General features: G+C 34.0%; 1 protein-coding gene across 1 annotated transcript in view; it reads left to right on the top strand.

Moving 5' to 3' along the window:
* Positions 1-25680, top strand: part of CHIC2 (cysteine rich hydrophobic domain 2) — a 90189-nt gene that overhangs the window by 14365 nt on the left and 50144 nt on the right. Inside the window, exons 2-3 of the mRNA XM_053703966.1 lie at positions 740-794; positions 1336-1491. Coding sequence (XP_053559941.1) covers positions 740-794; positions 1336-1491 — 211 coding nt within the window. The remainder of the gene's footprint in view (positions 1-739; positions 795-1335; positions 1492-25680) is intronic.

The raw sequence follows: 25680 nt of genomic DNA, 5'->3' as shown, positions 1-25680 counted from the left end.
ACTTATTATACCAGTTGCATTGTATTGGAAGTTGCTCTTTTAGGTTTACTCTTTTGAAGCAGTTGATAATTGAAACCACCACCATATTGGAAATGACAATACCTAAGTGCTGGCTTTTTGTGTATATATATATATATATTTCCACTAGCCATTGGCGCGTGGACATTTAACAGTGGTGAGTGAAAGTTAGTGAGCACATGTTGGGCTACAATACAAATATTATCTAATAGGATATTTTTATATATCTGTGAAAGGGCAATGCTATATTATTCATCTAGGGATATATATATATATATACATATATATACACATATATACACACACTATGAAGTAGCCGGGTTGGGGGCATTGTAATATTTTCTAATTTTATATCACTTTCTTCTATGCAAAGCACAAATTAAATGCATTTAATGATAATTTGTGCAATAAAAATTGAACATTTTTAATATTCGCTAATTTTAGCTTAATATTGGCTAAAAGTGTAGTACTGTGTGTGTATGTGAAAATATATATATATATATATATATATATATATATATATATATATATATATATATATATAAAACCTAAAAAGCAGCAATTTCCCTTACATTTCATACTCTGCAGCTGATGTAACAAGTCATTGGAAAGACTTTTAATTTACAGTGCAGCTTCCTTTTAATAGTAGTAGTAATTGTACTGTTTGCCAAAATATTTAGTCCATAATTGATTTTTTTCTTTCTTTCTATTTTCCATTTAGTTTTGGTCTTAGCAACAAATTTGAGGCCGAGTTTCCATCATCGTTGACTGGCAAGGTATGTGTTGTTTTTTAAAAATTGTTAACTGAATTGTTAAAGTGATGGTAAACGCTCCCCTTTTTAAAATCAGATCTGGAATGTAAGCGCTATTTTAGATGGAGTTTAATTCATTAGCTGTAATGAAGATGCAGTATAACATACTTTTTATTATAGATATGAAATTCAAATACTGCATGCTCCTCCGCCCACTTCAAAAGTAAAATTTTCTGTGAGCTAACAGATTGAATTGTTGTCCAATCTGCGCTCTCCCCATATGGCACTTTTGCTGTAGCTAGAGCATTGATTGGAGAGTAATTCAATCATTTAGCTTACAGGAAAATTGACTTTTGAAGTGGGTGGTGTAATGTGGGGTATCTGAATTTCATATCTATATTAATAACGTTTATAGCGCATCTTCATTGCACATGATAAATAAAACTCCATCTAAAATAGCGCTTACATTCCAGATCTGATTTTAAAAAGGGGAGAGTTTACCATCACTTTAAAGCCAGCACATTGTTTAGCCCCCTTCTATAATTTGCAAGTTTTATGTTCCCAGGTAGCACCAGAAGAATTTAAAGCCAGCATCAACAGAGTTAACAGTTGTCTTAAGAAGAACCTTCCCATCAATGTCCGTTGGCTGCTGTGTGGATGCCTTTGCTGCTGCTGCACTTTGGGATGCAGTATGTGGCCTGTTGTTTGTCTCAGTAAAAGAGTAAGTAAACATTTGCACTAATTAAACATGAAAGGTGCCCATAATATTAATGTTAGTTTTATTGTTATATGTGTTGTCGCTATTTAATTTCAACTTCTGGGGTTTCGATAAATAGTTTATTGGCTTTTGTTTGGCTTCAAATGCTTATGGTGTAGATTTGGATTCCAATATTCCCTTCAATTTATGTAAGAGCTAGGAGCTACAACATGCCAAATCCAACAACAACAAAGAAGAATATTAAGTTATATCCCAAACATAAGCAACACCATACAGGGCAAACATTTACATTTTAATAATGAAAGTATGGAATATGTATATTAGGGATTTAAGCACTCAATTGTTTAACAATTAAACATGATTAAGGGTTAGGTGCCCACAATGTTGCTTTATATATGACACAGATTCTTTGATAATAAATGTCTTTTTATCTTACAAGTGCTGCGGTTTGCTTAAAGGGACATTATACACATTTTTTTTCTTTGCATAAATATTTTATAGATGATCTAGTTATATAGCCCATGAAGTTTTTTTTTTTTTAAAAGTTTAGTTTTGCTTATTTTTAAATAACATTGCTCTGATTTTCAGACTCCTAACCAAGCCCCAAAGTTTTATGTGAATACCTTCAGATACCGACTCCAGCTTGCTCCTGTTTGTGTAAAGGGTCTTTTCATATGCAAAAGAAGGGGGAGGGGGGAGTGTCTTATTTCCTACTTGCAGTGGGCTTTCCAACTGCCTTTTCAACAGAGCTAAACTGAGAGCTTCTAAGTAAGTTTTTAAACAGTTTTATACTGGATTTTAATATCGGTATCTGCATCTTATTCTTTATAGTAGTGTCTATTATAGAGCTGCAACAACTAATCGTCATAATCGATTATGAAAATAGTTGTCAACGAATCTCATAATCGATTAATCGGTTTGCAATTAGTTGGTCTGTGTACAACACCAGCTGCTTCACTCCAATGAACTCCTGCACATAGTTCTGTGTTTTATGGTTAGCTCCTTAGCCTAAAGGACGTCTACAGACATCTACTTTTCACTTTTTCAGGACAGTATACGTTTACAACTACCCCTGGCTTATGTGCAACCCAGATATAATAGTCATCATTTGGATTGTTTATATTAAATCTGGTGATTTGGAACTATGCTTTTCATGATATAGTGCCAAGCTTGTTGTTTACACCTTGCCCCTAGATTGATGGGAGTTATTTAAATTAATGTGCACTATTATCTGTTTGCACAATTATTAGCGTATTGCTGATTATATGTACTGTATAAATAAATGTGTAAGGCTTTGTCCAGTTATTGTATCCTTAGCGCTTCTGATTTTGTTTTTTATTGTTTTTTTTTATATTTTTAATAAATTGTGATATGTATCAGATTCAACCTTTTATAAGTATATATTTGTTATTTTTAGAGCGTACTAGATATTTCCCCTAACCTTATAGCTGGTTATTTACCATTGCATATAGATATTCAAGATTTTTTTATGTTAGAATGAAGTCAAGGGTTACTTTATTGAGAGGCCCCTTGCCAAGGTAGAAAACACTTAGCATTGGTGAAGAGCTAACAAAGATAAATATCCCACTTTGGAGAAATTGGTAAAACCCTACTTATACACCTCAACAGCCTTTTCTCTGCTGCAGGAAATATAGCTGCAAACAGAGAACCAGCCTTAGCCAGAAGCATGTGGACAAGTTTCTGAAAGAGTGAATAACAGAATGTTATTAACAGTGATAGTCTAACTCTTTCTAGTTCTACCTCTTTTCAAACAGTTTGTGGTTTTTTTTTTATTATAAAACTGTTCTCTGCTGCTTAAAAATTGAAGAAACAGTTGTGTTAATGTAAAGTTTTAGTCTGAAGTTTATATTTGTATCACTCAGTATGTGGATTTTATTTAAAACATAGAAAACTATTATTGATTCTCTTTTTATCTGATTATTCGATTAATCGAAAAAATAATCGGCCGATTAATCAATTATGAAAATAATCGTTTCAGCCCTAGTCTATTACATGCAGTTATATGAAAATGAGTGTATACTGTCCCTTTAACCTTTCTAGAATCAGAAAAAGTCCTATTTGGCTACAACAAAGATTATACATTTTAATTATATTTTAACCATGTGGAATAATATTTAGTAAGGCAAGGGTGCTTTAAAAAAAATCATTCTGAAGCACAGTTAAGTATTTGTGCAACTACATACTAAACTGCCTCTAACTGCTTAGCTGGAGCACAATCAGAGGAATTTCTACAGGGATCAATTATATTATTTATTAGAATGTATTTATTATATAGTTTTGTAATGTATTGTCTAAAGCAGTGATTTGTAACCTTTTTTTTGCCGTGGCACACTTTTTTACATTAAAAAATCCTGTGGTACACCACCATCCCAAAATTTAAAAAAATCACACATTGTAGCCTAATACAGCATATATATATATACACATACACACAAACACACACATACTGTATGTATTGTGCTGTTATGCCATGCCTCCTACAAACTACCCCTGCACTGGGAGTAAAAAACAAGCAAAGTTTAAAAAATATATCACACTGTTGTCAGTGTGCCGTGGCACACCTGAGGATCTCTCACAGCACACTAGTGTGCCACGGCACACTGGTTGAAAAACACTGGTCTAAAGGATCGAGGTTTTGTTTTTGATTGAAGGGTTGGTAGCATCCTTGGTTCAGTGTGCACTACACAGGCGGTGCTTTGCTTCATTGTAAATTTATGAACTCAAACAACTTCCAGGATCCAGTTAGTGCAGGGATTTATATTAATAATATAATTGTCATAATGTGACAGCCAATGAGTTGAATTATTGGCTCTCTGCACTGCTTCTGCTTCCTTTCTCTCAGTGCGATCTGAGGTGAGAGAGAGAGACAGACAGATCAGTGATACATAGTGTCCCACAGTTCTTTAGAGTTTTTATAATTACCTCAGTGTTATATAATAATAAAAAGGGTACAGCATTCATACAGTTATTATAATAATAATTCATACAGTTTTTATATGCTTATAGAAAAGAAACTGGGGGAATGATTTAGTGTTAAAAGTAAAAAATTAATAATAATAATAAAAAATATATATGTGTATATGTGTCAATTTATAATAAATACAGGATATTTTCCTTATTCAAATCTGTTAATTGAGATATATATATATATATATATATATATATATATATATATATATATATATATATATATAATGTTTGTGTGTAATCTTTACTTTTTTCTATTGAATTTAATGTTTGTTTTGGAACCAGATATCAGTAAAATACATTTTCTTGATGTGACACTTGAGGCAAACTCAGAAACTAAAAAAAAAATTGATACAGAAATATTCCGGAAAGAGAGCAGGAAATACTATTTTGAGTTACCGATCCTGTCATCCAGGACATGTAAAGAGAGGTATTCCTGAAGGGCAACTAATCAGAGTCAAGAGAATATGTTCAAAAGAAGAGTCTTACCACTGACACGCAGATGCATTCATACAAAGGGCTCCATGTACTAAGCTGTCTGCGAGGTCTTCGTGACTATTTTCGTCTAAATTTCTGCGTGCGGATCAATAACCGTATGTACTATCCCACGAATCCATTGAAAACCTTATATTAAAAAACGGCGAGCGAACTTGCCCGCAAATCTTGAATTCTCGTCTTTTTTGTAGCTAGAAAATACTCGCTCGACATAAATCTCGCACAAAACAGGAATTACTAAACTATCTATTTCTACGCTCGTGAAATTCTCCGCACCTACCTCGTTAAAAATCCCTCGCCAGCTAATAGATGGCGAGCACCATAATAAACAATAGGGTCTATCAGATCAACGCCTACAACTGATTTAAAAGAGGTGTACAATTGAATGTTTACTCACTTTTGATCCTGTTAGCCATATGGAGACACTTCTTCAACTTTATATTGTTCGTCTGATGCAAATGAGGGGTAGAAGGCAAATTCGTCAACCTGATGCCCCAAATCCGGTTCGAAGAAGGCGATTACGAGTACAGCGGGTATTCCTTCCTCGGGTTCCTTTAGATGCCCTTTCCGATCGAGAGGTTATTCAAAGGTTCCGTCTGGATCGACATTCAATATTGTCTTTATATTCTCAAATAGCACATTTTCTAGAGCCTGTGACGGCTCGTTCAAGGGCCATTCCCGGAATACTAAAGTTTCTTGCTGCCTTGCACTTTTTTGCCACCGGATCATTTCAGGCAGTGTCCAGCGTCATCATTGGTTTCAGTCAGTCTGCCTTTTCTCGTCATCTTTCCAAAGTTATCGATGCACTCATGCATATATTCCCCGAATATGTTTGTCTACCATCTACCACAGAAGAGTGGCAATCGATAAAGTCGCAATTCTACAGTGTGGCTGGAATGCCAAATGTTCTTGGGGCAATAGACTGTACCCATATTGCAGTTCGACCGCCACGGTTACGGGAGGAGATTTACCGCAACCGAAAGTCCTGCCATTCCTTGAATGTACAGATGGTTTGTGACCCCAAAATGAGAATTATCAGCGTGAGATCAAATTACCCTGGCTCCTGCCATGACGCTTATATCCTGCGGCAGACTGGACTGTACCAAAAATTCGAAAATGGGGAAATGCCAGAGGGATGGTTATTAGGTAAGCTTGAATTGAACTCAACAAAAAATTTTAAAGGTTTTCTAAAGAGCATGTAATTTTAAACGACTTTCAAATTGACTTTTTATTATTTTTATATCAATTGTTGAAAATCATATCTAGATATATGCTCAATAGCTGCCGATTGGTTGATGCACCTAGAGGCCTTGTTTGATTGGCTCACATTTGTGCATTGATATTTTTTCAACAAAGGATATATAAATAAATTCTGAAAAAAAAAAAAAATTATATAATTAAATTTTTAAATTGTTACAAATTTATACTAATTTGACGCTAGCCTCAATAACTAATAAAAATTATTTTGTCTTTTTGGAATGACTTACATCAATATTTTTTTTTTTTTAATTACAGGGGATGCCGGTTACCCTTGTTATGAATGGCTTCTGACACCCTATAATAACCCCCAACTCCGGAAACATATTCGTTTTAATGAAGCACACAAGAGCACAAGGGGTGTCATCGAAAGGACTTATGGATTATTGAAAATGAGGTTCCGATGTCTGGACAGATCTGGCGGTGCAATGCAGTATTCTACAGAAAAAGTTGCAAGAATCATCTTAGTTTGCTGTGTCTTGCATAATATTGCCACCAAAAGAGGATGCCCCATTGATGACGATATTGCCATGCCTTTTAATGACTTTCCAGAAGAAATTTTCAGAGAAAACACCAATAGACGTGGCATGGCCACAAGGGATATGGTTTCTGACCAATATTTCGAAGTTTGATCTTTCTCTAACAATTTGTTCATCTTATGTAAATTGTGTTCTGCATTTTTTTTTTGTTTTTTTCAAATAAAATTTGTGTGCAACATCATCATATTGTTATTTATTTGTAGCCCTTTTTCTAAACAAACCTTATTTTCATTGTTCACACCACAAAAATAAATGAAACAGATTTTTTTTTAAATGAAAATAATATAACAATTTATTTTAAGTTCAAAAGGCAACAAGAATAAGAATTATAACTATTTCTATCCTAATACAACTAATATATTTACATAACTAAAAAAGTTCAACATTTATCTATTCAAAAGGTTACATATTAGACTTACTATTCTACATTTAACCAGTGATTTTGTTACATAGTAATTGTATCAAATATAAATGAATCACAAAATTTGAGAATATATATATTGGTAGTGTTATCTGTGGTCAATGACCTAGGATATAGTGATGTACTAAAAAAAAGATTATCCCTGACGATATATTTATATCGTCATTGTTCATTCCTCATGCAAAATTTATCGTTCCAACAGAAATTTAATATATTATTGGTTATTAATGGTTAGTCGGAACAACAATATTATTCATGTTACATAGTATTAGAAAAATAAAGATTCAACAAAAAAATGATACATTGTAAAAATAGTCATGCGTCAATTTGATTGACAAGTATAGTTGTGACGTCAGATACTAACATGTCGCTAACGGAGCCTTTCACAGCTGGAGAAATAGTCATTCTGGTATATGCAATGGAACGATATTTTCCTCATCGTATGGGAGGAGTTCGATTGGTAAAGCAGGACAGTCGTGATCATATTATATACGAAATGATAAGAAGGATGTATAGAGTATCAAAGATAAAAAGGACAAGACGTCAATGCCTAAGAAAGTACAGCGATTTGAGGCGTAGGGAAACTAATTATTACAATTCAATTAAACGACTAATAAGAAACTGTAAGTATAAATGTTTATTGTTACTTATAGTAACTTTCAATTTTAATAGTTATTGATAGTAAGTCCAATAACTGCGTCATCTTTTACCTTTCACCATTGATTGATTTTCAATAATAGTAGGAACAAGGGACAACACATTTGACTTTCAGTATTCCGTTATACCTTTTCTATCTGAACATTGAAAGAGAAAAATTATGTTCATTGTTCCTTTAGCTTTAATAAACTGTTATTTATAGTATCTTATTTTTTTATAAAGCTATTCACCTTTAAGTAAGCTATATACTTGTTGATGAAACTAGAATGTAGTGTTTAATAATCCTTTAATTAATAGAAATCTCAAAATCCAATTTTACATTGATAGTAGCATTCGATAATCGATTTAATCATATATTTTTAGTATTATTAATACAGAAAATTTTTTTTTTAGTATATCTTCAACTTGCATATATGAAATGAAAACTAACATCTATTAATCATTACAACTATAAAAATAAAGTCAATTTTTACAAACAGATATGAAAAAATCAAAATCAAAAACTCAAAAAATTCCACGTTATTTAAGAGAAATAAGGATTGAAACGCCAAATAGTGGGATCACTTCACCACCCCTTCCTTTGACACTTATGGACATACCAATGACTCCCAAAAATAACAGAGCAGTGAAAAAAATGGCTGTCAACACTCAAAAAGGTACATAACTATAGAACAGCGTTAACAAGGTTTTATAAATTGTAAATAAAATAAATAATAATTAAAAAAAAATGATGTTTAATGATCTAATGCACATTTAGATATCCCTGGATGTTCTTATGAAGAAATTCCATCCTTTGAAAAAGAACCTAATTATTATTTTGATCTTGAGGTCGATGAGCCATGCACAAAAGATGATGATACTAATCTTGGAAGAGGTATTAGAATTTTTGTTTTTTAGGGAAGTGAAATATAGAAAAAATAATTTAATTTTAATTTTTTATATATTTATAAAAAGGTCAACCTTTGGACAAAGCGGTACAAGTTGAAATAGAATTGGATGGCATGGTATATGCAACAAGTAATGATATTGGACAAAACATGTTTCCTCCTAAAAAAAATCTGATAGACAAAGGTATTTTATTTAGTTACCTTTGTCAAAAATAGAATAATTTTAAAAAAAATAAATTAAAAATTAAAAATGTTATTTATTTTACTTTAGCCTCCGGTTCAAGCGATGCTTACACATTAGAGGAAAAAATTGTGCAGACAGAAAATGATATGGATATCATACCTCCCAAAGAAAATGAAGGTATATACAGATATCAATATATTATTTATATTTTGTTATGTGATTAATATGTGAATTTAATTTATTTTTATTTATTTTAAGGTATAGAAGTTTTTGAAGAAAAAATCGATGAAAGCACACAAACTTTTTTGGATGATAACTTCAAAATTAAATTGGCAAAAATTAGGTCTATAATGGGAATGTTGATGGAGCAAGTTGATTTTTTGTACCAGAAATATGGCATTTAGTATTTTTTTTTTAAATAAATCTTTTAAAACACTTTCTATTGTTTTGAGAAAAAAAATTACAAATTTAGAAACGTCCAAAAAAAAAAAGGGATGATGAGTGTTTGTTATAAAAATTGAATTTTTTTTTTTATTTTTTTTTACCATTTCATAAAAAAAAAATATATTGTAAGCAATAAAAACAAAAATTCAATGAAAAAAAATTTGTATTCTTTTTTCAAAAATTTTAATAAAAAACACAAAAATTTTTTTTTAAAAATATTAGTGCAACTGGAAAATATAAATATATTTTGAACAAAAATATAAAACAAATCAAAAAGTGCAACATCAAAAACAGTATAAACTCAAGTTATTAAAAAATTACAAATTTAGAAACATCCAAAAAAAAAAGGGATGATGAGTGTTTGTTATAAAAATTGAAATTTTTTTTTTTTTTTATACCATTTCATAAAAAAAAAATATATAGTAATCAATAAAAAAAAAATTTCAATGAAAAAAAATTTGTATTCATTCTTTTTTCAAAAATTTAAATAAAAAACACAAAAAATTTTTTTAAAAAATATTAGTGCAACTCGAAAATATAAATATATTTTGAACAAAAATATAAAACAAATAAAAAAGTGCAATATCAAAAACAGTATAAACTCAAGTTATTAATACAATTAATAAAGATGTCTATCACTACTGTCCTGGCCTATTTGGTTCAGAAGGACCCTGTCTTTCACGAATAATGGACAGGAGAGAATTCATTGTTTGTTCTGCGAGGCGTAATGAACGGTTTATCTGTTCGTTGTGCTCCTCGTCCATTCGCCTCTGCCAATCAAACCTCTCTCTGTCTAACTGCAATTGTCTTTCTGCTAATGATGCACTTCGGTCCAGGTGTGCGATTAAAACATTCTGTAACTCTCTATGATCCACCCTATATTGTCTAGCAAGAGAGATCATTTCATTGAGACAGACATCATCCACTTCTTCAATTTCATTGTTGCCAGGTACCACAGGTCTTTCATTAGATTGTGTTTCCGCTGGCTCTACATTTCCTTGAATTGTTTGTTCTTGTACTTCTGCTTCATCAGGGACAGGTTCATGGATCTCCATTGGTTGAGCATCCATGATATCATCCAACAAATCTGGGGTCTCACTTCCATGATCCCTGGATTGAAGTTCCTCCTCCTCAGGTCTTTCTGGTTGTACAGCAACCAGGTTTAAGATGACCTCCCTCGATGACTCCTCTGTATCTGTGAAAATTAAAAATAAAAAAATAAATATATATGAATATATTAAGATTTTAATATCTATATAAAAATATAATGTAGATATATAAATATATATATATAAAAATATATATATATATATATATATATATCTATATATATATATTTTAAAAAAAATGTAAATTTTTTTTAACGATTTTAAAATATTTAGTAGCAGCTGTGAATATGTACTATGGAAAAAAGGCAGCACTCACATGTCATTTGTAACTCAAATTCAACTGTTCATAACACAAAATTAAATCTTTTTTTTTTTTTTTTTTTGAAAATTTAATGAAGCTTTTGTATTATTAAATGCTCTTTTTAATTTTAAATGACGAGTGATTGATGCCTTTTTATGATCTAAAATTCTAAATATATCTATATATATAAATGTGTATATATATATAGATATATTTATATATATATATATATATATATATATATATATGTATATATATATATATATATATATATATATAGATAGCAATATATATATTTTTATTTATATAAATATATATCTTTATATATACTAAAAATAAAAATATATATGAAGATGTTGATATCTTGATATTTATGTATAAGAAGAAAATTTTAAAAAAAAGGAATGTATTAATAGTACAGATTCTCACCATCAAACAACCGTGGAGAACTTCCCGTCATGTTCCGAAAAAGATGTCCAAGGTCAGCTATGATAAAAAAAAATATATATATATATTAAAATAAAATTTCTTTAGTGAAAAATCCAAAATAAAAAAATTACAATAAAGCAATGTTATCTATATGGCCTAAGTGAGCAAAAACTACCACGCTTTTAAAAGAAAAAAAAAAAGAAGGGAATTCAAGTAATTAGATTTTTTGAGAGAAAGCGAATTTCGGTTAGCTTTGACCAGTATAACCAGAGGAGAATGGAAAAAATGAAAATATATTGTTTACCTGTACCTCTACCAACACTGGTTTCAGGGGTGCTGGTACGGATATCTGGAAGTGTATCCGCTGATAAAAAGGTATGGCTAGCAGATGATGTGCTTCTTATCGTTTGCCCAATAACGACACCACCACTAGTCATCGATGTCCCAGAGGAGGTTGATGGAATGGCTGAAGCAGGGTCATCACCACCCCTAGCTGTCACGGATTGTGGTCGAGCTGTTAAGAGATAAATAAAATCAATCGTTATTCATGTTTCGATCCATAGAAGATTAATAAATAACTAATATTTAAAATTTTAAATAGTGGTTATTGAAAGGGACAGTGTAGCACACACAATAGTAACCAGGTTGAAGAATTTGAATGTAAAAATTAAATTTTTTTGTAGACACTCAAGGTTGTTTGTATTGAAACTGTTTTGTAAACCTTGTTTCTAGTATTTAAAAAGTGTTGAGTACTTTGTTTGACATAAAACAATAGTCCTGTGTTTATGTAATCTTTCATTCTATTCATTATTCATTCTATTATATTCTTTAATTCTATTCATTCATTGTATTATGTATCAACAAGCTGTTATAAGTGTTATTTGAACTTGTCATTTAATTACCTTGTTAACAATTAACTGTAAACGAAAAAGTCGTCTGCTCATTTGCTAATTAAATGACAAGTTCAAAGAATACTTATAAGAGCTTGTTGATACATCATAAATTAGTTGAATGAATGAATAGAATGAATAGAATGAATAGAATGAAAGAATAATGAATAGAATGAAAGATTACATAAACACAGGACTATTGTTTTATGTGAAACCAACTATTCAAGTTTTTTTTAAATAATAGCATTTAAACACTCATTAATCCGCTTAAAAAACAATATCTTGATATTATATATACACTAATGTTGAGAGTGTGAGTGTGTATCTGCATGTGTAAGTGTATAATATTAGTGTGTGTGTATCTGCATGTATAAGTGTATATTTTTTGGTCTGTATACATGCTTGTCTAATGTATACTGTAACGTTTGTTTTTGTGAATTTGTCTACAAAAATATAGCACTGTATTTTCAAACGATCCTTGAATACAGAGCTCACATAGCAATAACAATATTGTTTGGCGCAGCTTTTGATTTGTTGAATAGGGACATTAAACCACAAAAGATTTGTTCATCAGTCATAAAGAAATTAAGATTTTAAAATAGATCGAAATTTACTTCCATTAAAGGCGTCTATTAGCTAGTAAGCTGTTCTAAATATGCTTTTCATCAAAGGATATCAAGAAAATGAAGTAAATTAAAATAGAATTGTTATTTAGAAAGCAATACAAAAATAAAGCAGTAATAGGACTATAATCAAAATTGGCGCCAATAAATATTGATTTTCCAAAATATAATTAAATGTTAAATATTTTTATAAACCGACTCCACTGGAAAATTACAATATGATCATCATTCAATTTAAAAAATAGTAATTATATTAATGTTTTACATCTTCGGTCGCTATCACAATCATCTGTGATCATGAATATTACATTACATACGTTATTGGTTAAGCTATACAAAAATCTAACAGTAATCTGCATTGATGTAACGTAATCAAAATTGACGCACCAAAAAATTGATTTGAAAAAATATCTTTACAAGATAGATATTTGGATAAACCGACTCTAATGGATAATTACAATATGATCATCATTCAATTCAAATAATAGTAATTCGATAATTGTTTTACATCTTCGGTCGCTATCACAATCATCTGTGATCATGAATATTACATTACATACGTTATTGGTTAAGCTATACAAAAATCTAGCATTAATCTTCATTGATTTAACTTAATCAAAATTGACGCACCAAAAAATTGATTGGACAAAATATCTTTACAAGATACATATTTGTATAAACCAACTCTAATGGATAATTACAATATGATCAACATTCAATTTAAATTATAGTAATTCGATAAATGTTTTACCTCTTAGGTCGCTATCACAATCATCTGTGATCCCGACGATTACTTCTGGGCCTAGACGCTGCACCAGTCTCTGCTCGTAATCATTAAGATCAGCGACATAAGCTGTTCCACCTCCGGTAGCACGGGTTGAATTTTTTTCTTTTGCCAATTTGGCTTTTGCAAATCTTTTGATGTCGTTGTACCTTTTTTTAATTTGATCAACGTCCTTTTTCCCAGGTCCCTGAGCACTGACAGCATCACTTATCCGGGTCCATATACTTTTTTTACGGATACTAGACGTTTGCTTCGAACGACAACCAAATAAATAGTCATATGAGTCTAGCACCATATCGACAAGAACCAGGTTCTGCTGATGTGAGAAGTGGGGATTCTTCGATTTGGACTGTGAATCAGATCGAGAAGTAGCCATACTTAATTTATCGATAACAATAAAAGTCAGTAAAGCTTCAAGTTCTTGAAATATGCAGTCTGAAAAACTTTATTAAATAGAGCTTATATAGTGCTGCAATATGTTCCCGCGACAAAGCTGACGTTTCTGACACCTTGCAGTCACGTGGGACAAACATGACTGACAGTTTGTAAGCGATTAATAGTACATTCGCAAATAGCGAGGCGTCATATGTATGAATCATTCGCCAGTGCTCGATGCGGATTTGACGCGCCTTTTTTTTTAATAGTTTTTAGTACATATGGCGGGCGGGCAACATCTCGCTAGCTGCAAGTTAGAGCGAGTCGAGCAAACACGTTGTCGGCGAAAAAATTGATGCTTTAGTACATGGAGCCCAAAGACTGGAAAATAGACAGTATGACAAAGTTGCTAGAGAGAAGCAAAAAAGAGGTGGACAAGATACCCAGGGAGAGATTGTTACAACCTAATTCAGGAAGAAGAAAAACAAGAGAGAATGACAATAAGTAAAAATGTATAACTCAATATAGTTTGGAATATAACAAAATATGCGCAATAGTGAAGGAAAGGTTACTCATTTTATATAGCTATCAAACATTGAAAGCTATTGTTGACAAGGGTTGTAACTTTATTCCTAGGAGGAACCAAACAATAGGTAATGTAGTTTCTCCCTCTATGTTGCTCCTACAGAACAGAAGGATGTGGTTAACAAGAAGAAAGAGTACTTTTAAATGTACTTCCAAGAGATGTAGTGTATGTGAATATATCAAATTGGGGGATACTTTTGTATCTAATACAAAACAAAAAAGATATGACATGAAGTATTATGCCAATTGTGGGACTACACATGTAGTTTACTTACTGACAGGCCAAAAATGTTTTATCCAATACATAGGTAAAACCAAAAGGAGTATGGGAGAGAGGATACAAGAACATATCAGTGATATAAGAAATCCTGAGGCCAAAACTCCAGTTGCGAGACATTTCAAAATTATACATCAGACAGATGTCTCTGACATTTTGGTACAAGTAATTGACCATGTACCCTTCCAAATTAGGGGGGGAAGATGGGGAAAAGATTCTGAACAGAAAAGAGGTCCAATGGATTTTCTATTTACAGACTAGAACCCAAAGAGGTTTGTATAGGGAAAGTGATGTGAATCTGTTTATTAAATAATATATAGTTATTGCATTTCTTGTTTCATAAAAAATAATTTACATTGCCAATGTTTGATATCATGTTCCATCAAAACATGATGTGTATATATTGCAGATATCCTTAATGTAAAATAGTGTGATACATTGTTGTATAAGGCATATAGCTGTATTAACATTTTGAGCACTTCTCCATTGCGCACCACCTAGGGTTAATATTTTAATAAGCACAGGTGCTTGAATGAAGCAGGTATAAAGTGGTTACTCGCACTCTACCAGGTGAACATGAACAAGTGCGGGGACATGCACAAAACGCCTATGTTTGGAGTCGTGCCCTGTGAGGTGGTGTAGAGTTTACTGGGTATCGTATTGGTTTTATGTCTAATAAAGACATTTTGATTTCAAGTCTCCCTGAATTTGGAACCCTTATTTTGTGACTGGACTGGCGTGACTGTGGAAGAATCTTTGTATCTGTATGGTACTATATGCTGGTTCACTACACTGCAATGGTTTTGAGAGCTTTTAGGTGTTCTGGCTTATTTTCAATGTTTTGCTAAGAATCTTTGTAACTCAAACTCTTGAATTCATGTTTTTGTTTATTGATATATGCTACACTATATATGGCCAAAAATATGTGGACACCTGATCAAAATGTTCTTTTGGTATCCTTTGTTTAAAAGGATACATAGGTAGGCTCAAACTGCTGATTGGTGGCTATACATATATGCCTCATGTTATTGGCTCACCCTATGTGTTAACTAGCTCCCAGTGATGCCTTGCTTTTTCTTCAACAAAGGATATAAAGCAAATGAAGCAAATTAGGTAATGGATGTAAATTCGAAAGTTGTTTAAAATTGTATGTTCTGTCTAAATCGTGAAATAAAAAAAAAAGGGGGCTTCATGTTTTTAAAGGAGTAAACGGGAAACATTAGTAGAGTAGAAGTGTTATTTGTCTATGTGTGTATATATGTCCCTCCCTAATTTTTTTTGTACAGAGAAGATTATATCCCAAGACTTGATTTACTTTTGTTGTTTATTACAAACGGATCACCCAGTATAAAGTCTCACACAATATGCAACAAATCATAATTTTACCTTGTCACACATTTACTTTGGTCTTATACTCATTTCCTGATATGGTCCATTACCATGTTGACTGTCAATAAAGCCTTGTATCTTGTTTTGTTTTTGATCACTTTTGTGATTTTGTTTTGTTGTATCTTGAATTGTTTTTTTATTTTTATCCTGATTGAGTGTTACAGCTGCCATTTTTTTTTAAACGTTTTCCACAAGAATTTGGTTGATCCATGGTGAAGGAGTGACAAGTGGAGCAAGCAGCTTCCTTAAAATAAGGGAAGTTGGTTTATATTTGCACTTGACATTACTTTTTTCCTTTTTTGTTTTTTATTTTTCTACCATTCATTTTTTAAGTGGAAACTAGTGGTTGGTACTTGGATGATAAGAGTTTATCTGCAGAAAGAATAGACGCTGACATTACAGATGCAGAGCACAGAGCTGAAGCATTCCTCTTTGCGCGCTGTACAATTACTTTAAAAAAACTTATTTGCAAGTCAGTTCCTCCTCACCTCTGCGTGCCCTCACAGTGCATCACAGTTGCTGCACTTCTTGCAACTGCCTTTTAACCCCCCCTGGTACTGCTGAACTTTTCCAGTACGAGAGGATGTCAGAGTGGCTACTTCCTGCAAGCCTCTGAGGATTCATTTAGCAGTTTACAGCCCACACTTCAAATAAACTGTGTCGGTGGAACAGTGAGGCTCTTATCAATATAGAGTAATGTTGAACTTATATGAGATTTTACCATGTGTAGAGGATTTATTTTTTTGACGTTATATCTGATTTAAGAAAGGATGGTAATGTTTTTTAAAATGAGCATTTGGAAAATGTGGTTTATTAACTGTGTGGTTAAAACATGTCCTTTCTATTGCTTATACATTGCATGCTCTTTCTAAATCATATAAGTTTATTTTCACTTGAGTGTCCCTTTTTAACTTTATTAAACATATTTTTAAACATCAGCTTTATAGTACTGCTTCAAGATCACTACCATTTGAAAGAGCAGGTGGAGTGCCGCCCACCCGCAGCCCTGAAATTTGCCTCGCAACTGAGGCAGTGTGTCCCTGTGTTATGTTATCGCTGTGATAGTAATCACAATTTTACTGTATCCAAAACAGTAACAGTCCCAAAGTGCAGTAACTTTTGTCTCATTCTCTTTGTTCCCGGGAGAGTTGAGAGATACAGAGCTGTTGCTACATTGTTATAAAGCTTCATATGGTGCTCAATAAACTGAGTTTGAGACACACACACACACACAAAATAAATGAACCCCTTGATAACAGCCTTACTTCTGTGATGGTCAGGATTGATTCTTCTTCCTTTTTTTTTTTTTTTTTTTTTAAATAGTTGATCTTTTTAATAATACCTTAAAGTGATTGTAAACTTCAGCTATTCTGTCAACACTATTTGTAATAAAAAGGCAAATATAGTGCACTTTCATTCAGCAAAATCATTGTAGACGCTAAACTATATAAATAATTACCTTTTCATTTTCGCGCTACGATTGGCTACAGCGTGATTCGTCATTTTACTCAGAAAAAGACTATACGTTGCGGATGGACGAACAGCGGAATGTATAAGAAAAAATTAAGGTAATTATTTATATACTAGGCGATAAGCCTGCTCAGAGGGCATTCTATGTTGAAAAAAGACAAACCCCAAAGTAAAATGACAGAAAAAAATAAACAAAGATATCCAAAATAAAAAATGTAAACCTAAACTAATACCCCATTAAAAATTAAAAATCCCCCCAAATAAAAACACCCCCTAATCTAATACTAAACTACCAATAGCCCTTAAAATGGCATTTTGTAGGGAATTGCCCTAAGTTAAATAGCTCTTTTACCTCTTTAAAAATACTCAGTCCCCCCTAACAGTAAAAAACCCCCAAAATAAAAAAACTGTCTAAAAAAAAAACCTAAGCTACCTATTGCCCCTTAAAAGGCATTCAGCTCTTTTACTGCCCTTAAAAGGCATTCAGCTCTTTTACTGCCCTTAAAAGGCATTCTATCTATATATCTATCCCACCCCAAACACTTTAAATAAAGAGGCCTAAACCTGTGCCCCAAATAGGTACTCACTGTTCCTGAAGTCCGGATGAGGTGGTCTTCCAGACTGATCCATCATCTTCTATCTTCATCCGGAGTGAAGGCGTCGTGGAGCGGAGGTGCGGAGCTGTGTTCCGGATGCCTGGATCCTCGGTGGCATGGAGCCTCCTCCTTAATTTGGGGTACCTTGCATTCCTATTGGCTGCAATTTTGAAATTGACCAATAGGATTAGAGCTACTGAAATCCCATTGGCTGTTCAAATCGGCCAATAAGATTTCAGTAGCTCTCATTCTATTGGCTGATTTAAACAATTTCAGCCAATAGGAATGCAAGGTAAATATGGTGTACCTTGCATTCAAACTTTAGTGTGCGGCGGACGATCGCATGGAGAGGATCCTCTACGCCGCAGAGGATCCCCACATCTGGGAACACCGATCCGAACCTCCGCTCCGTGCCGCCTTTGCTGTGGATGAAGATAGAAGATGATGGACCCGCTTGGAAGACCATCTCCGCCGGACTTCAGGGACCGTGAGTACCTATTCGGGGCTTTAGTGTTAGGCTTTTTGTTGTTTTTTTGGGGGGCAATTGAAAAAAAAACTGAATGCCCATACAAAGCAATGGGTATTTTAGTTTTTTTTAGTGTTAGTTTTTTTTTTTTGGGGGGGTTTGGTGGGTAGGGTTTTTTTTTACTTTTAGTATTTGTTTAAGGAAAAGAGCTATTTTACTTAGGGCAATGCCCTTCAAAAAGCCCTTTTAAGGTCTATTGGTAGTTTAGCATTAGATTAGGGGGTGTTTTTATTTTGGGGAGCTTTTTTATTTTCATAGGGATTAGGTTTTTTTTTTATAATGTGGGTTTTATTTTCTGTAATGTTAGCCTTTTTTATTTTGTGTAATATTAGATTTATGTAATTGTGTTGTTTTTTTAAAGTACTGTTAGGGTTTTTTATTTTAATTGTAATGTAGTATTTTATTATTTTATGTAATTAAGGGGTTAATTTAGTTATTTGCGTTGTTGGAGTTGGCGGTTTAGGAGTTAATAGATAAATTAGGTTTAATGCGTTGTAAGGGGGTTGGCAGATTAAGGGGTAATATGTTAAGTGAATTGCGTTGGTGGTGGATGGTGGTTTAGGTGTTAATAAATGTATTAGGTAGTTTGCGATGTTGGGGTTGGTGGATTTAGGGGTTTAGTTTATTATGTAGTTTTTTTGTTTTTTTCTTAATACTTCGTGCGGTCGGTTATTTTTATTTTTTTTTAAGACTTATTGCTTTTTTTTTTTTTTTTTTTTTATTGCTCCGTTTGCCTTCGCTGCATCCCAGTGGATTCTGAAAATGATTTTGCTGAATATAATTTGTCTGCAGTGGCATACATCAGGATTTCAATATTTATAATGAATTGTAATTTGTGTGGAAAAAATTCAGGGTTTCTTTCTGTTTGTGGTTTTTTTTTTAGCCCAAATTTTGGAAGAAATTAGTGATGAGAGGGTTGTTTATAAAAGCTGAAAATGCTCCATTTCAGATTCCCTGGGGTTTCTACTTTAAAAATATATTATGCATTATGGGGGTATTCTACTGCACTACACAAAATATAACATGGACCTAAGAAATTAATCTCTAAAAATTCCTGTTTTGAAAATGGAAATGGGCAGGTTCCTAAGTTGGCCCTATAACTTCATAAAAGTAGACAAACCTATATATGTGGGGTACTGGCGAACTTAGAAAATGTAGCTAAACAAGTATTGAGGAATTTGTCTGCAGTGGCACCAGGATTTCAATATTCACAATGAAAATTCAATATTGTGTGTTTGTGTGTAAAACACACAAAAAATAACAATATTACCCCATATTCTGACTAGATGAAATGTATCAAAACCCCCAAACGTAAAAACTGAGATGTCTTCTTTTTAAATATATATACTCTTGTGTAGCAATTTTCGGTTGTCAAAAAGCAGAGACACAATGCCATCATATAAAATTTTGAAAAATTGTAGTTTTGAAACAATGTACTTCTTGTGGTGATCTTTTTAAAGGACCAGTCAACAAAGTAGATTTGCATAATCAACAAATGCAAGATAACAAGACAATGCAAAAAAACACTGAACTTCACATGAGTAGTAGATTTTTTTTCTGACAATTTTAAAAGTTATGTCTATTTCCACTCCCCCTGTACCATGTGACAGCCATCAGCCATTCACAAATGCATACACGTACCATGTGATAGACATCAGCCATTCACAAATGCATACACGCTTATTCTTGCACATGCTCAGTAGGAGCTGGTGACTCAAAAAGTTTAAATATAAAAAGACTGAGCACACTTTCTTAAAGGAAGTAAATTGGAAAGTTGATTAAAATGGCTGCTCTATCTGAATCATGATAGTTTAATTTTGATTGAGTGTCCCTTTAAATGCCAAAACTAGGGGATCGTCCTACACATATAAGGCATTTCCAAAATCAGGATAAATAAATGCATTTATTTTTAGAATTTTTTTCCAAAGCTTGCACTAGTTGTGTATTGTTTGAGTAAAATGAACGTTTGTGTTTTATTTTATAAACTACGGACGTTTCTGCCAAATTCAAAATGGGAATATTGTCATTTAGAGCATTTATTTAAAATAAGAAAAAAAGATTATATTTTCAGACCTCGAATAATGCAAAAAAAGCAAGTTCATATTCATTTTAAATATCACCATACTAATGTTTTAACTTGGCAATTTGGTGGAATAACCCTGATTTGCGATCACATTGCTGTTGTGTGACTTTATGCCACTACTGGTGCAAAAATTCAAGTGGCTCAGCTTTGTTTAATGGCTTGTGACCATCCATCTTCCTCTTTATCACATTCCAGAGGTTTTCAATGGGGTTCAGGTCTGTAGATTGGGATGGCAATGACAGGGTCTTGATCTGGTGGTCCTCCATCCACACCTTGTTTGACCTGGTTCTGTGGTATGGAGCATTGTCCTGCTGGGAAAAAAAACAGAGTTGGGGAACATTGTCAGAGCAGAAGTAGGCAAGATACCCTGTACCTGGCTTGATTCATGCGTCCTTCACAAAGATAAATCTGTCATATTTCAGGTCTTCTCTGATGAGTCCAATTTTCAGCTTTGCCGAACACCTGGTTGTCTAATGGATAAACGGAAACCTGGAGAGGCCTACAAATCCCACAGTGTCTTGCACCCACAGTGAAATTTGGTGGAGGACAGTGGAGGCTCCTCCATAGGCTCACGTGAACCCTAACAGAAGGAAAAAACATTTTTGGCTGAATAAATATAATTTTTCCAATAGCCCCCCTCAGCTAAAAAGGTCCAAGCCAGACTGGTTTTTTTTGTTAAAAAAACGCACATGCGGTAGAGTCTAGATGCCTGACATACCCCTCTGCACTAATTCAAAAGTGCCTGCAGGCGCCGCTCCAACCCAGCCCCTATACTTTTCTAATCGCACAGTTTATGCTATACGAGTGAGCCTCCAACATCACCACTCAGGTCACGTGCCGACGGATGACGAAGCTCCCCCTCATCTGCGCGAAAACTCAGTGCGGGCTAGTTGTTTGAGCTTAGAAGAGCTCATTTTGTTAGCACTCCACTGAGATGAGACGAGTGACTGTGCAAACACTCATTTTACTAGTGTAGATAATAGTGTGTTGTTAATACAGACTGTATTATACAGTTACCAGTACCACTTACTAGTAAAAAGTTTTGTTAGCAAGCAGAGAAAGAAACGAGTGCAGAGCAGAGTCTCAGACTCACTTTCATTTTACTTAGCTGTGCTGCGCTGCTGTTAATATTACTATTATATTGGTAAAAAGTTGTTTTTTTTTTTTGTTTTTTTACAAAAAGCAGTTAACTGCTGCAGATAGGTAGAGAGTGAGACTAGAGTAATTTTGTAATTTGTTAGCAGAGAAAGAAACAAGAGCAGAGCCTCAAACTAATTTTTATTTTGCTAGCTGTGCTGCTGCTGTTAATATTATACTAGTGTTGGTTTACAAAAATCAGTTAACTGCTGCGGTGCTGCAGATAGGCAAGAAACCTGCATATTATTACTAAAAAAGTATATATTTTATAACAGCCGCAAAACTACTTACCAAAAAAGTTATATATTTTATAACCGCAAAACTACTTACCTTAAAGGTATATATTAAAGTTATATATTATCTGGCCAAAACAGAAACGTATTTTAACCTGTACGTTACGTTGTAAATGTAAATTTAATTTTCACAATTTATGTATTGTGAACCCCCGTTTGAATAACCCACGAGCCGCCACTGGTGAAGGATCAGTGATGATCTGGGGGTGCTTCAAATTTCACAGTTGGTGCAAGAAACTGTGGCTTTGTAGGCCTCTCCAGGTCTCTGTCTAACCATTAGACAACCAGGTGTTGGGGAAAGCTGTTTTTCCACCAAATATTGATTTCTGAACTCTTGCTAAGTTAAAATATTAGTATTGTGTTGTCTAAAAAATAATATAAACTTGTTTTCTTTGCATTATTAAAGGTCTGAAAACACTTTTATTTCTCCAACATAGGTGTGTCCGGTCCACGGCGTCATCCTTACTTGTGGGATATTCTCTTCCCCAACAGGAAATGGCAAAGAGCCCAGCAAAGCTGGTCACATGATCCCTCCTAGGCTCCGCCTACCCCAGTCATTCTCTTTGCCGTTGCACAGGCAACATCTCCACGGAGATGGCTAAGAGTTTTTTTGCTGTTTAAATGTAGTTTTATTCTTCAATCAAGAGTTTGTTATTTTAAAATAGTGCTGGTATGTACTATTTACTCTGAAACAGAAAAGAGATGAAGATTTCTGTTTGTAAGAGGAAAATGATTTTAGCAACCGTTACTAAAATCGATGGCTGTTTCCACACAGGACTGTTGAGATGAATTAACTTCAGTTGGGGGAAACAGTGAGCAGACTTTTGCTGCTTGAGGTATGACACATTTCTAACAAGACTTGGTAATGCTGGAAGCTGTCATTTTCCCTATGGGAACCGGTAAGCCATTTTCTTAGTTTAGTATAAGAATAAAGGGCTTCACAAGGGCTTTAAAGACTGGTAGACATTTTTCTGGGCTAAATCGATTACATTATGAGTATATTTAATGGATGTTATCTATAAATAGTTCTTTGAATCTTGGATGTATTAAAAAAAAAAAAAAAAACGGCAGGCACTGTATTGGACACCTTTTTCACTGGGGGCCTTTTCTAGTCATAGGCAGAGCCTCATTTTCGCGCCACTAATGCGCAGTTGTTTTTGGAAAGCAAGGCATGCAGATGCATGTGTGAGGAGCTAAGAACCACTGAAAAAGCTTATAGAAGGCGTCATTTGGTATCGTATTCCCCTCTGGGCTTGGTTGGGTCTCAGCAAAGCTGATACCAGGGACTGTATAGGGGTTAAATGTAAAAACGGCTCCGGTTCCGTTATTTTAAGAGTTAAAGCTTTCAAATTTGGTGTGCAATACTTTTAATGCTTTAAGACACTGTGGTGAAATTTTGGTGAATTTTGAACAATTCCTTCATACTTTTTCGCATATTCAGTAATAAAGTGTGTTCAGTTTAAAATTTAAAGTGACAGTAACGGTTTTATTTTAAAACGTTTTTTGTGCTTTGTTATCAAGTTTATGCCTGTTAACATGTCTGAACCATCAGATAGACGATGTTCTGTATGTTTGGAAGCCAAGGTTCCTCCCCATTTAAATATATGTGATGAATGTGACTTAGTGTCCGGACAAAGTAGGGACAATGATGCCACTGATAATGATGTTGCCCAAAATTATTCCTCAAGCGAGGGGAGTAAGCATGGTACTGCATCATCCCCTTCTATGTCTACACCAGTCTTGCCCACACAAGAGGCCCCTAGTACATCTAGTGCGCCAATCCTTCTTACAATGCAACAATTAACGGCTGTAATGGATAATTCTATTAAAAACATTTTGTCCAAAATGCCTACTTATCAGAGAGCGCGATTGCTCTGTTTTAGATACTGAAGAGCATGAGGACGCTGATGATAATGGTTCTAATGTACCCTCACGCCAATCTGAAGGGGCCAGCAGGGAGGTTTTGTCTGAGGGAGAAATTTCAGATTCAGGAAAAATTTCTCAACAAGCTGAACCTGATGTTATTATTTTTAAATTTAAATTGGAACATCTCCGCGCTCTGCTTAAGGAGGTGTTATCTACTCTGGATGATTGTGACAATTTGGTCATTCCAGAGAAATTATGTAAGATGGACAAGTTCCTAGAGGTCCCGGTGCCCCCCGATGCTTTTCCTATACCCAAGCGGGTGGCGGACATTGTAAATAAGGAATGGGAAAGGCCCGGCATACCTTTTGTTCCTCCCCCTATATTTAAAAAGTTATTTCCTATGGTCGACCCCAGAAAGGACTTATGGCAGACAGTCCCCAAGGTCGAGGGGGCGGTTTCTACTCTAAACAAACGCACTACTATCCCTATAGAAGATAGTTGTGCTTTCAAAGATCCTATGGATAAAAAATTAGAGGGTTTGCTTAAAAAGATGTTTGTTCAGCAAGGTTACCTTCTACAACCAATTTCATGCATTGTTCCTGTCACTACAGCAGCGTGTTTCTGGTTCGAAGAACTAGAAAAGTCGCTCAATAAAGACTCTTCATATGAGGAGGTTATGGACAGAGTTCAAGCACTTAAATTGGCTAACTCTTTTATCTTAGACGCCACTTTGCAATTAGCTAGATTAGCGGCGAAAAATTCAGGTTTTGCAATTGTGGCGCGCAGAGCGCTTTGGCTAAAGTCTTGGTCAGCGGATCTGGTGGGGGGCAGACTCTCTCTCTTTGCTCAGGCTTGGGCAAGAGATGTTCAGGATCCTTGGGCGCTAGAAATAGTTTCTCAAGGTTATCTCCTGGAATTCAAGGAACTACCCCCAAGGGGAAGGTTCCACAGGTCTCAATTGTCTTCAGACCAAATAAAAAGACAGGCATTCTTACATTGTGTAGAAGACCTGTTAAGAATGGGAGTGATTCATCCTGTTCCATTAGGAGAACAAGGGATGGGGTTTTACTCCAATCTGTTCATAGTTCCCAAAAAAGAGGGAACATTCAGACCAATTTTAGATCTCAAGATTCTAAACAAATTTCTCAGGGTTCCATCGTTCAAAATGGAAACCATTCGAACAATTCTTCCTACCATCCAGGAAGGTCAATTCATGACCACGGTGGATTTAAAGGATGCGTATCTGCATATTCCTATCCACAAGGAACATCATCGGTTCCTAAGGTTTGCGTTTCTGGACAAGCATTACCAGTTTGTGGCACTTCCATTCGGATTAGCCACTGCTCCAAGGATTTTCACAAAGGTACTAGGGTCCCTTCTAGCGGTGCTAAGACCAAGGGGCATTGCAGTAGTACCTTACTTGGACGACATACTGATTCAAGCGTCGTCTCTGTCAAAAGCAAAGGCTCATACGGACATTGTCCTAGCCTTTCTCAGATCTCACGGGTGGAAGGTGAACATAGAAAAAAGTTCTCTGTCCCCGTCAACAAGAGTTCCCTTCTTGGGAACAATAATAGACTCCTTAGA

This window comes from Bombina bombina, chromosome 2, assembly GCF_027579735.1.
Source record: "Bombina bombina isolate aBomBom1 chromosome 2, aBomBom1.pri, whole genome shotgun sequence".
In the NCBI taxonomy this organism is placed as follows: Eukaryota; Metazoa; Chordata; class Amphibia; order Anura; family Bombinatoridae; genus Bombina; species Bombina bombina.
This window is presented reverse-complemented; position numbering and strand designations above follow the sequence as displayed.